Source organism: Rhinolophus sinicus, chromosome 1 (assembly GCF_057876585.1).
Source record: "Rhinolophus sinicus isolate RSI-liver-muscle chromosome 1, RSI-T2T, whole genome shotgun sequence".
Classification (NCBI taxonomy): domain Eukaryota; kingdom Metazoa; phylum Chordata; class Mammalia; order Chiroptera; family Rhinolophidae; genus Rhinolophus; species Rhinolophus sinicus.
This window is the reverse complement of record NC_142501.1, coordinates 63,494,136-63,506,257: the sequence shown is the minus strand read 5'-3', so window position 1 is coordinate 63,506,257 and position 12,122 is coordinate 63,494,136. Positions and strand designations below refer to the sequence as shown.

Here is a 12,122-nt window from a genome sequence, read left to right as displayed (position 1 = left end):
ACTTGCCTCTGATGTATGCACCACGTCCCGATCCACCAACTCTGAATCGACAGCCATGAGGATTCGGAGGTACAGGTCCACTCCCCTTGGATTGAGGTTCACTACTGAGAGAATGTCAAAAAAAAACTTGGGCCATTTAGTGAGATACTCTGTAACAAAAAGCAAGGCGAAGACTTGGGCCGCTTTATTTCGTATAAAGGTCTTCTCTGGTTGGGGATTCAGCATCTGACAAACAGAGGAACAGTCCATGAAATTAAATGTAAATTGAAAAGATTCAAACACTTTGTTTTCCTACTTATCATTAATAGGCAAAGACACACCAAACTTCAACATGGTCTAGATTAGCTGTGCAACAAATATGCTTGAAAATTACCAAAGTATTTAAGGGACTGAGCAGATGGGGGACAATCAAATGATCAAAGACAATAACCGTTACTGCTCATTCTTACACTTTTAGAGAAAAATTTCATGTGCAGAGGTTTTCCAGTTCCTATAATTTTTCTAAGAAAAAAAATTCAACTGTTTTTCTTTTAGCTACTTGCTCTTTGTGGGAAAATAAAAATTCTAGCTCCACAACTGCTTTATACATACGTTAAGATCAGCAAAAATTAACGAAAAAGAATATACTGCGAATCAAGAACCCTACTGGCTCCTTTAAAAAGGGCTCTTTGTTGAAGCGACTGTCCAAAAGGAATCACTTTTTTTTTTTTTTTTTTAAATTTTATAGGGGAATATTAGGGAACAGTTTATATTTGGCCCATCAGCTCCAAGTTGTTGTCCTTCAATCTAGTTGTGGCGGGCACAGCTCATTGGCCTTATGGGAACTGAACTGGCAACCCTGTTGTTCAGAGCTCGCATTCTAGCCAACTGAGCCATCCAGTTCCCCCAAGGAGGAATCACTTTTAAGAGTGAACAGAAAAGCTGCTTTTCTCAAGTAGTAAAAAATAAATAAAACCAAAGTTTCCACAATGTGTCATGGAAAGCATGATACTTTCAGTTAATTGATATAATTTAAAATTATTGTTAAATTTTTATCTACCCGTTATGTTCAAAACCAGCACTTTCCAAAAAAGCTACAGGATCAAATGGAGGATAAGTTATCAACATTTTTGAGGTAAAGTTGCAAACTCTTGCACAAAAATAAAAATTTAAATATCTGGTAATTTGAGGTACTGAATGAAGAAATTACTATTTTACCTGAGCTTGAAGCCAAGATACGAGCGTCTCCCTTATTAGTTGTTGTTGAACAGTAGTTAGTTCTGAGTACCTGTTCAAAACAGAAAATAAAATGACTATATTTGGTGTCTGCAGTTTCAAAAGGAGTCTCTCATATATTTGAAAAGGAAAAATTGTACAGCACTCAATTATCCAAAACTCCCTAAAATAGATAATGCCTCTCATCGCTACTTTAAGAAAAAGACGGGTGGGAGTGGCAGGTAGGGTATCAATATTGGTATTAGTTTAATTTGTAGTTCAGTTGATGTTAAAAAAAAATGGCAGCTACACAATTTTTCAAATGGAAATATGTCCATGTTCTGAGGTCTATAGTTTACAGAATAAATCAGTAGGCAAACTAAGGGTTCTCTGAGCAGTGATTCACTGTTTTCGCTTACTTAAGGCAGGGGTTCTGAATACAAGTGCCTAGGCTGCCACTCAACTCAAAGAGTTGTTATGTAGAAAAATAGGCTTGGTGTTGCCAGATCTGATTTTCCCAGAGAAGCTGGAAATCTATTTTTTCCTGTGAAATGGTTGGATTTTTATATGCAACCAACAAACTCAGTACTTTTAAAACACTTCGGGATAAATCAAAACACATCTATAAACTGGATATGACATATACTGCTAATTTACAATCTGTATTATGGTTTCCCCAAAGAGGGGAAAACTAATTTAAAAATATGGCATCTTCCCACAAAGCTCAGAGTCCAACAGTGAGAAAAGACTTACTTGTATTTAACTTGATGTTCTAATACTTGAAAACAGAAAAACTTTATGTGATCATCACTAAAAAAAGAAAAAAGGAAAAATTAGATAAGCAGAATATGAATTAGGGAAAACAAATCAAATGTAAAGTATTAATGAATAAACACAGGTGAAAATATTCTCAAATCAGACCTTGGCTTGCTTTCTACTTATTGATCTCATTTATCATATTCATATCCATTTGTTTAAAAAGTAAAGAGAACTTTAAATGTTATACAACATTCAATATTTCCACTAAATCTGGCACGCAGAACCACCAAAAAATTTAAGATGCACCTTAACTATAGTGCTTTGCAAACAGAAGACAATCCCCCTAAATTCTAGACGTGAGGACCCCTGGAACAACTCCTACATTTTACAACAGAAAGGCTAGGTGTTAAAAATGACAACTGGTAGAACAGCCAGAGACTGAGTTAAATCAGAGATGGTCATGAATGTAATACTTAAAATTCAACCCTAAACGGTTCTATTACAGCCAAACCCAAAATAAGCACGGTCACCAGAATTGGCAACCTAGCCTCAGAATTCACACAGAAAACAAAGTTACAGATATATTACCCTTATAAAACGGGAGTAAAAGTCAGTATCCACCCATTGTCCACTTTCAACTGTCTAAGGGTGATACAGTGTTGCAGTGAGCCAGCTACAAACTCTGACAAAGTCCCTTTAGTGAATGAAGCACAATCTATTCATCCAAGATAGTTGTTTTGAGCCAGGTTTAATCATGGAACAAATTGTTCATGTATAAAGCTAACTGGTCAATAAAAGACTAGAGATGCTATCTCCATTTAGAAACATGAATTAACCAAACGAAAATTATTTTCACATAAGATGAAACTTAATCTTTTGAAAGTTTTTTTAAAGTTAGGTTTAATTAACATCTCTTCTAAGACCGTAGGGGTTCTACCCTTATCATGGATGACACTGAAGCCTTCATTATATAAGACTTGTATTTTCCACTCAAACTGGAACACTTGGTTCTGGCTGTACATATGTAGTGACTGATACCCACAGCACGCCAAGAACGCTGCTAGGAGCCATCACTAACTCCCAGGAACTTGTACTTCCACCAGCAAGCTGTTTGCTTATAGCTCATCAGTTGTGTTTCCCCAAGCCTCACTATGCCAGTTGTACCTCTTTTGTAATTAAGCAACTTGATTAACTATCATATAACTAATGAAATGAGTATGATGAGAGTTCTTATTTTTGTAAAAATTAAGTTGAATGCTTTCGAAAGACTTCACAGAAAGTCACACTACGGGAGGAAAACCAGGTACAGAGTGAGTGATGTGGCCTAGAACCAGAAGACTTGCAGAGGTCAGGGCAAATAACTAAAGGGTTTAAGAACCTGTGCTCATTGTTCCTCAATCCACTACAGACCCAAAGGAGAAATTGTAGACAATGGATTATAGGTCTGATCAACAAAAGAATGATGAAATGAATGTTAGCAACATGTACACAAAGGAAAAAAGACCTTGGTCCAATATCAAGATTGGTTAACTGAATGTGTATATACTTTAAATTAAAAATTAAGATATATGTAATTTATGATTACCTCTTTCATCAACTTTTTAAAAAACCAACTTATCACTCACATCGTAAGAAGATAAGGAAGTTTTTACTGTACTACATTCCAGCTGGGATCTGCTGTCAGGTACACAGCATAAGGTAAAGGATAGGTTTACAGAAAAGTCAATCCTAGAATGGCCAAATTATTAGTTTACAATTTTTCTCATTTCTACACTGGATGGTTTTACAAAACACAAGTTATAAAATGTTTTTATAAAAATATTATCTAAATACAGATAAATATAACAGTCCTGTGAAGTTCACATGAATTTAAATTCTTCTAAGAGTCATGCACATTTTGTTTTAATTACCTGTATGTCCTCTGGGCCAGAGCTTCTGCACACACCTGCCAGGCATCTGGGGAGATCTTTAACTGCTCAAAATAGGCCAGGGCCTGTAAGATTGCAAAGCAGAAAATGCATTTGGAATGGTCAATCACAATGCCCTGCCCATACTACACGAATATTCTGGGAGTTGCAAACCAGTAACAAGTCGGTGAATCTAAAGAAAAATAGCTAAAACACTGAATTCAGACTTCTGATTTTTGCAACTTAGTGGTCATCCCTAGAAAAGAGGGTAAGTAAAAAACAAATTCTATCAGTTAGATACTGAAACCTGTTTCCTTACAGCAAAAGAGACAATGCAATAAGGCCCTTCAGACCTCACTGGATTATGAGGATGGAAAGAGAAAACACACAAAGGTTTGTCAAATGCAATTATAAAATGGTATATAAATGGTATTTTTCCTATTTAATAGCAAATATGCTATTAAAGAGGTGATTATAAAAGACAAAACACACTCTGTATGCCATTTGGTCTACTATAAAACAGAAAAGGAGAGTATTTCAATTCAATGGTATCACATAAGTTCCTTAAAACATGAGATTAAAATCAGAGGACAACTGCATGACATGAATTTTGAGAAAAGTACCAAATAATTAAAAAGGTCAAAGTTTTAGGAAACGTGTTTCTCCACTCATGAATTCAGGGCCTTGTTATAAGAACAAGTGTACTCTAGAATGAATGCAGCACCAAATCTATATGCTCTTTACCAGACTGTTGGGAAAATGGGAAGCTACTTCTGCCACTGTTTTCGATTTCCATGTTGCAACTGGCATCAAAGACAGATAGGTTTCACATATGACAACGGACAAATAGTAACCGCAACAACTTGTGAAAAGTATCTCAAATAACCAAAAAAATTACACATAAACTAGAAACACTGTTACATGATTTTAAAGCAATTACATACCGATACAAACCTTGGAATAGAGATGGAATATTACACATCAGAGTAACCTAATTTCAATTAGTTAGTTTTTTTTTTTTAAATGTGGTTTGTGCTCCATTAGTGATTGGATGTAGCAATAATAGCTATTATTCTGTGTATGTATATTTATATGTATTTATTTATATACTTATGTATGTACATATATACTGGGTCAAGATGTAAAATTATTTTTTTCCTTTGGGTTAGAGGTTTAAAAAAAAAAAAAACGAGCAAAAAAGCCCCCATATTTCAGGTGATAGTTTTCTGTATTATATAATTGTATGAATGAGGGAATAGTGTCCATTCATGGTCTCGATGGCTGTTTCCACTGACAGAGAACAAGACAAATGAAGGTGAGTGATAGAAATCATCAAATACTATCTACAGTGTAAATAATAATGATCTTTAGAAAATAATAATACAGGAATCCAGGCAACTGCAAAATAATCTAGTTCAGTTGTTTTAACAATACTCCATGAAGCCTGGGGTTTCCTTTAGCAGTATCTCAGGGGCCAGGGCAGATGGTAAGGTGGAAGTCAATCATGTATGTTGTATTACCACCTAATGTTTCACTCATCAAAAAAAGGAGGATGGAGAATTCGGCTGTTAGAAGTGTCACTGACATACCCTTTTCTTCAAATAATATCAAGTTTTAAGCCAATTTTTTTCCCCAGCAATGACGAACAAGTCAAAACTTTTATCATCTTGATCTTCTCTCTCATACCTTCTTTCTAATGGTCTACTGTTTCTAAGTGGCAGAAGAGGCAGTTCAGCCCATGTAGAAAACAGAGACAACTGAGAATTAGGGTGGCAGTCATTTATCTTATTACCAAGCTGAATTTAAGTTCCCACTCCTGAACTCCAACATCAGGACTATCAGAACTCACTTTTCCTTACGATTCCTTCTTTTTCATCCTAATTGTTAGTCAGGTTGGCTTAATACAATATCAAAGCAAGCCTGGACCAGGATGTTTTACATATACCTGTGACTAACAGGACCCATTTTTATTGATGGAATGCATAGCTTCTGTATTAAAAAACACTAAAAATGTATTGGTTTTACTTTTCTGAAAAAGAAAATCATGGCACATTAGAAAAATCTGTCAGAGGGTAGAATCTAATAAACAGGAGTTCCAAAAAGGAATATAAAAAAATAACAGAGAAGGCTATCTAATAACTAAACAAACAGTCTAAAGCTTTTAGTTATAATAACCAAGCACTACCAAGCCAGACTAAAGCTGAAGATCTAGGATGCTTCAACTAGGCGACTAAGGGTTTGAAGGTAGATAGCTTAAACTCCTAGGAAAAGAAATATTTGTCTACACACAGAAGACATGGACTTTTATTTGAATGTCTTTTGATGTCTAATGAGTCTGTTGGCTATCTTATAATTAGCTAGATATTTAATTCTCAATTCCTGTTATTTCCCTCTGTCTGGGGCTGGTTACTTATTTAACAGCAGAGGCAGGCACATGGTACTACGTTATGAAGTATCTGAGATTTTACTATTTAAAAAAAATCCTGCTTAAAAGTACAACAAAAAAATGCTGTATTTGATGAGACTGTTAAGTAACTTCATTTAGTTCATTTATTAAAAATATCCTTTGCGATGAGAAGTATAAAGAGAAAATGCCTCCCCTTCCACTTATCCTATACTTCAAACAGCCCACATCTTTAAAAAATGTAATTATAGGCTTGTTCTTTAGATTCTTCTTTTATCATCCAACTACAGTCATGGTTACAGGTGTAGGCTACATTATGTTTAATTGTTTATATTTACCCAAATATCCCAGCACCTCATATTGGAGTCCTTATCATGTGATCATTTTAAGTAACCGAAATAGGCATATCATAACTGCCTATTTACATGTCTGGTTGGACTAATTAATAAGGATGCTAAATAGCACTAATGCGAGGGTTAAACAACTGGTGTAGACCAACTCATGCGATGGGAAAATAAAATATGCATGTCTGCGATTATGGAACGTCCCCTGAACAGTCCTTTGTGTTACAACTTTAAAATAATTGATTGATGTGACATAAAGACCTACCTTGAATCACATGAGATTTTAACTTTTGTTGAGACCACTAAACAGAAAGTAAATCACAACCCTCACTGTCTCTGTATTCAGAATATATCCAAAGACCTCAAATTGGGTTACCTCTGTTCATTGTACCCAAATTAAACCTTTGTCATCAGATGTGTTTTTTAGTCAAGTCCTCTAATGCAAATCTGTGGGAACATGCTTTGAAAAAATCACTAAGGCAGCTTAACTTACCCTTTGTCTGAAGTCTGAATCAGCATTTGGACTGAGCCCTAACAGAGCCTGCTCATCCATCCCAGCAGCTATGCGGCTATGTGGCTATGCAAGCAGCTTTCCGATGGCAACAGACGTGCCCTCTGACCCCACAGAAGGATCTGCAAACATCTGCACGTGCACACAATGGAAAGAAAACAACACTTGATAAACAAAATAGATGCTTACCCAGAATACCTAACAAGTGGAAAATATTATGCAAAGAAGTTTCAGTGTTCAAAGAACTTCTTTTGAAATGATTCAAATTACAACTAAAGGAATCTAAGACTCAGAAGAATGGGCCTAAGTACTCCATGAATGTGTAATTTCTAAAAACGTACAGTAACGTCATTAAGGTTCTCAAATTTTCTTATTCAAGACCATCAATAAAGCACAGAAAATAATTATTTCCTACTTCAAACAGTGGAAGCATCTACTTTATGCAATGTTTTTAAATATGTGTCTCCAGTGCGTATTTAAAAGTGCAATTGTCCAACTACATGAAAAAAGTGACAAATCCAGATTAAGAGAATTATAATAATTTGCCTACTTCCATTTATCAATATCACAAACTTTAAGGAGAAAAAATGGAATAGCTAACTAAATAGTGACCTCAGAGTTCAATATTCTTATTGGAGTGCCTACAAGTACTTCAAGAGAAGTCAAATGAAAGAGTATGCGAGTCAAAACCCAGTAATTTAGCTTTTGAACAATGGGCTAGTTCTATCTTTTACAGGTTGCTGCTCTTGCCAGCCAATTCTAGAAATGTATTTCAGTGGTTTTTTAATAGTCGTTATAAAATTTAATAAATACCTTAATACTATTCTTAAGAACATTTTTTTTTTTAGTTTCTGGAAAGTAATGCATATTTTCACAACACAGTGTCTTAACATTCTCAAATAAGAACACGTTAAGTCCCAAGAGACAACACAGTTTTTGAGAGAATGTGTATTTACTGGAAGAAACAAGGAACAAACTCTAAATAATGTGAAAATTACATGTATTCTCCCAAGACCTGTGAGGTAGGGAGAACAGGCCTTACCAGTCCCATTAAAGGGCTGTGTGGCGTTGTTTGAATTATAACCACAGAGAACACAAGTGCCTAAACAGGCCAATAGACTAAGGGGTTGGAGGTAGGGGGAACAGCCTTTTTGGAATGGTGCAGCCAGGATCAGATGCAGGTTAAAGGACCCCCACTACAGTGTGCTTTAGTCCTCCCCTGGGCCTGCCTGATGGAAGGCAACTCAGGGTATGTGCTGAGGCTGGGAGAAGCCGCTAGGCCAGTTTCATGGTTACTATTGCACTTGCAGACTCCAGCAAGGTAGTGTAGCTCCCCACTGGCCTGAAGATTAAGATCCAAGCAGTGGTATTCTGCCTTTCATCTGCCCACACTGCTTCTTTCTTGGTTAACCCCTGCCTGTCCTTCAGAATTCAGCTTAGAGGTCACCGCTTCCCAGGCTTCTTTGACCCCTATTATCCAACTCTCTCAAATTGGATTAGATGTCCCTCCTAAGAGCTGATAGTCACCACCTGCTTACCAAGTTTTCTCTCACTAACCTTAAAGGGCAAGGACTGATTGTCTTGAATATTCATTACTATGCATCTAGGATACAACGGAACATAGGTTTTGGATTTGGGAAGACATGGATTTGTACTCCAATCCTGTCATTTTCAAAGTGGGGCCATGTGAACGAACAACTATGAAATCCGAGAGCCCTTTCTATAAAATGGGAAAAAGAGCTTCTGCCTTATAAAGCTGTAAAGACTTCAATGACATGAGGGTATGCCTGGCACAATGGGTCCTTAATAGGTTATTTACAATTCAGAACTAGACACAGTAGATGGTAACTACAAGTATTCTAGATTTATTAAATGTCATACCAGTAAATTGGCATTTTAAACAGATGTGAAAACTCAAAGGCAGTGGTTCCTCTCCACCTCTACCCGCCCCCTCAGCCAAAAATTACAAGAAAATGTGATGATGAGTCTCCTGAAAAAATGCACACGCAGAAAGAAAAGACAAATTCAGTTTCTAGAAGTCCAAGCTTAAGAAGTCCAATAAAAGATTCCTTGAATTTGGCATGGCTTTAGGGAAAACTGTTTAAGCTTGGTCAAGTCACTTTGATTCTATGAAGGGGAACAGCAAGTGGTCCTAAGATAAAACGTGGCAAATAAAAACTACCTGAGCAAACAAACTTGTTACAGTTGTCAGTACAAGAAAGAATCCTTCAGAGAGAAAGCACTTGGATAATAATCACTATGCAATGGAACAGATAAATTACCTACGTGTGTGCAAACACCTGAGAAGTTACAACTTGTGCGAAAAGGTGACAGTTTTCCCTGTAAAAGGTTGTGCTGTTGTGAACACATAATGTTCTAACACGGCACAGCCCTACAGGTTTAGATATTTGTTACAACGCGATAAACACTTCAATTACGCATTTAGCAAATGTTCTGGGAGGAAGGCGAGCAACATACTTAAAATTCTACCCCCTAACTTTTCCTAGCTAGCCATTAAATCAAGAATTAAACAATTTGGAAAAATTCTTCCACACTCACAAGACTGTTCAAAGACCAGGACTGAATCTTTCCAGCCTTTTAACACCACGCTGACAAGTCGCTTTAATAAAACGTAACTTCCCCCAATAAAAACTAATTAGTACTTTCAAAAAGTATTTCTTTTCTCGTTACAGGAAATACCACTCCTGCAGAATTGTGAGGAAGGGACGAGAAGAAATGGCGTGTCTCTGCTGGCAAATTACTACAAACACTTTTCTCTTTTTTGTCCTGGGGCGGGGGGCGAACCAAATTAAAGCCCTCTGCAGTTGAAACTGGTGAAACACGCAGCTACTACAAATGGGCTTGGCCACTTTCACTAAATAGGGGGCCACAAGCGATGCCGACCCTCCTCCGCTGGCCTCGTCGCCTTACTCCCTCCGGATCCCTCCCCTAAAGAAAGCCTCGTGGCAATTTGGGTGATGAAACACCCGGCAACCGGCGGCCACGCACTCGGGACGCGCTCCGCGGCGGCCACGGCTAGTACCCACCCCCACCCAGTCCGCCCAACCTCCCGGCACACCGCCATGGAGGGCCCCCGGCCCGCACCCTCCCCAGCGTGGGGGCTCCCGCGCCCAGTCCTCCCAGCCAACTTCCACGCAGCCTCTCGCGAAGCGAGCCGGGTCCGAGTCCCGCTGCCCCCCAAACCCCGAGTCACCTTCCCTATCACTCCATCCCGCCTCCCCGCCCGCACTCCCGAGTGCCGGTCAGCCGAGCGGCGCCGCACGCTGGGAGCGGGGAGAGCGGCCCTCGTCCTTGTTGCCGTCGGTCTCCGCCACGGCGCAGCGCTAACGCCGGAGACGGAGCTGGCTGGGACCAAGCGCCTCTCGCCGCTCCGCGTCCCCTAGCACCTTCTCTCGCGTGGCGCCGGGCCGGCAAGCTAGCATAGGCAAGCAGGCGGGGTCAGCGCCCCAGGAAAGGAAGGAGCGCGAGGGCCCGGCTAACGCTGCCACCGCCGTCGCCGCTGAGTCAGCGCGAAGCGCGCTCCCAGCGTCGGTGCCGCGCGGACCAGCGCCAGCAGCCTCATGGAGAGAGCAGCCGGCAGCCGGCAGGCCAGGGCCGGGAGCCTACAACTCCCAGCATGCAACGTGCAGGCGGTGCTTCCGGGCGGCGGGGCGCACACGCGCTCCCAGGCGCTCGCCGGGAGGTGTGGTTGCCCGGCCTGTGGTGCATGCCGGGATCCGGCCTGAGTCCTGCTCGGGGTGTTGAGTCCAGTCCCTTCTGCACGGGGTCCACGCCGCGCGGGTGGGCTTCGTCAGTTAGTTGGTAGAGTACCGAGATCCGGATGACGTGGTCCAAGCCACGTGTGAGTCGGTTGTTTAATTGCTGTTATGTGGTCCCACGTGTTACTCCGATGAGCGCTGAATTTCACTTTAAACGTACTAATATTTCGTCCTTTGTGGAAAAAAGAGCATTCTTAGGCAATCTTAGTCGTAGGTTCTATGCTACTGTTAACTTTGTTTACTCAGTCACTGATTTATTAATTTATTAATAACGCCCCGAGGCAGTATAGGCTCACGCTGCCTGGTCACTAGTTGTTGACCTCAGTTTCAGGCATGCTACATAATCTGTTTCAATTTACTCATCTGTAAAATTGGGATGATTGAAATACTGACGTCTAAGTGTTATTTTGAGGAATGAGTTAATACCGGTGTTTGGCACACAAGTAATTGATACTTAGGTTTCCCTGTTGAGTATTCAATAAGTGCTGAATACAGACTAGGTTGCGGTCACTGGGACTACAGTGAAGAACAAACAAAACTTGGAGGGAGGAATGGGAAGAGAAGTAGAATAAACTTAATGTAACAATGTAACAGCTACATTTATTTAGCGACCCACCAGGTACAAGACACTGCACCAGCCATTTCATATACAAAGTTATTTTGAATCACTGTTGCATCAGTTTGCAATTTCCTCGTTCAGAATGTCAGACTAGGATTGCTGTCCCTATCCATTACATTGTATTCCCTGAGTCTAGTACAGTGCCAGACTGTAGTTACAAATCAATAAGTGAATAATTGCGAGGATGCTTACATTAGCTGTGTAGCTCAACTATGCACTATGGAGGCCAATACTAATCCTGGTCTGAGTGGCTCCAAAGGCTTTAACATGTTCAGTGTATCGCAATGCCTCATCTTAAAGAACATCAAAATACAGTCTCTTACAGTTACTGTCTTTATTTGCCCTTTTCATTTATAAGTTCATTTTGTGGATTCTTCATATGTTAAGTATCATATGAAGCTTATTTACAGCCTATTTAGTATCTACAGCTTATCTACCATTTACTTAGTAACATTGACCCTTTATGGTAGCTCAAATACCTAGGATTTTAGAACTCTCTTTCAGTTTTGTAAACTCACATTATTATGGAATAAGGAAGTACATGGAATCCAACTGAAGAGGACCTGAAAGGGATATTAAATTTGACCATTCCATATTCTGTTCAC

At 39.4% G+C, this 12,122-nt stretch overlaps 1 protein-coding gene across 2 annotated transcripts in view; it reads right to left on the bottom strand.

Moving 5' to 3' along the window:
• The window catches only part of XPOT (exportin for tRNA), a 133,692-nt gene that overhangs the window by 23,416 nt on the left and 98,154 nt on the right, over positions 1 to 12,122 (bottom strand). Inside the window, exons 1-6 of one of the 2 annotated variants that reach the window (XM_019732428.3) lie at positions 10,334 to 10,782; positions 7,102 to 7,251; positions 3,864 to 3,946; positions 1,948 to 2,004; positions 1,198 to 1,267; positions 7 to 225 (exon numbers count right to left, since the gene is read on the bottom strand). In XM_019732428.3, the coding sequence (XP_019587987.1) occupies positions 7 to 225; positions 1,198 to 1,267; positions 1,948 to 2,004; positions 3,864 to 3,946; positions 7,102 to 7,161 (489 nt within the window). In that variant the 5' untranslated portion in view covers positions 7,162 to 7,251; positions 10,334 to 10,782. Of the gene's footprint in view, positions 1 to 6; positions 226 to 1,197; positions 1,268 to 1,947; positions 2,005 to 3,863; positions 3,947 to 7,101; positions 7,252 to 10,333; positions 10,783 to 12,122 lie in introns of those variants that run through there. The other variant, XM_074325460.2, reaches the window with a different exon arrangement.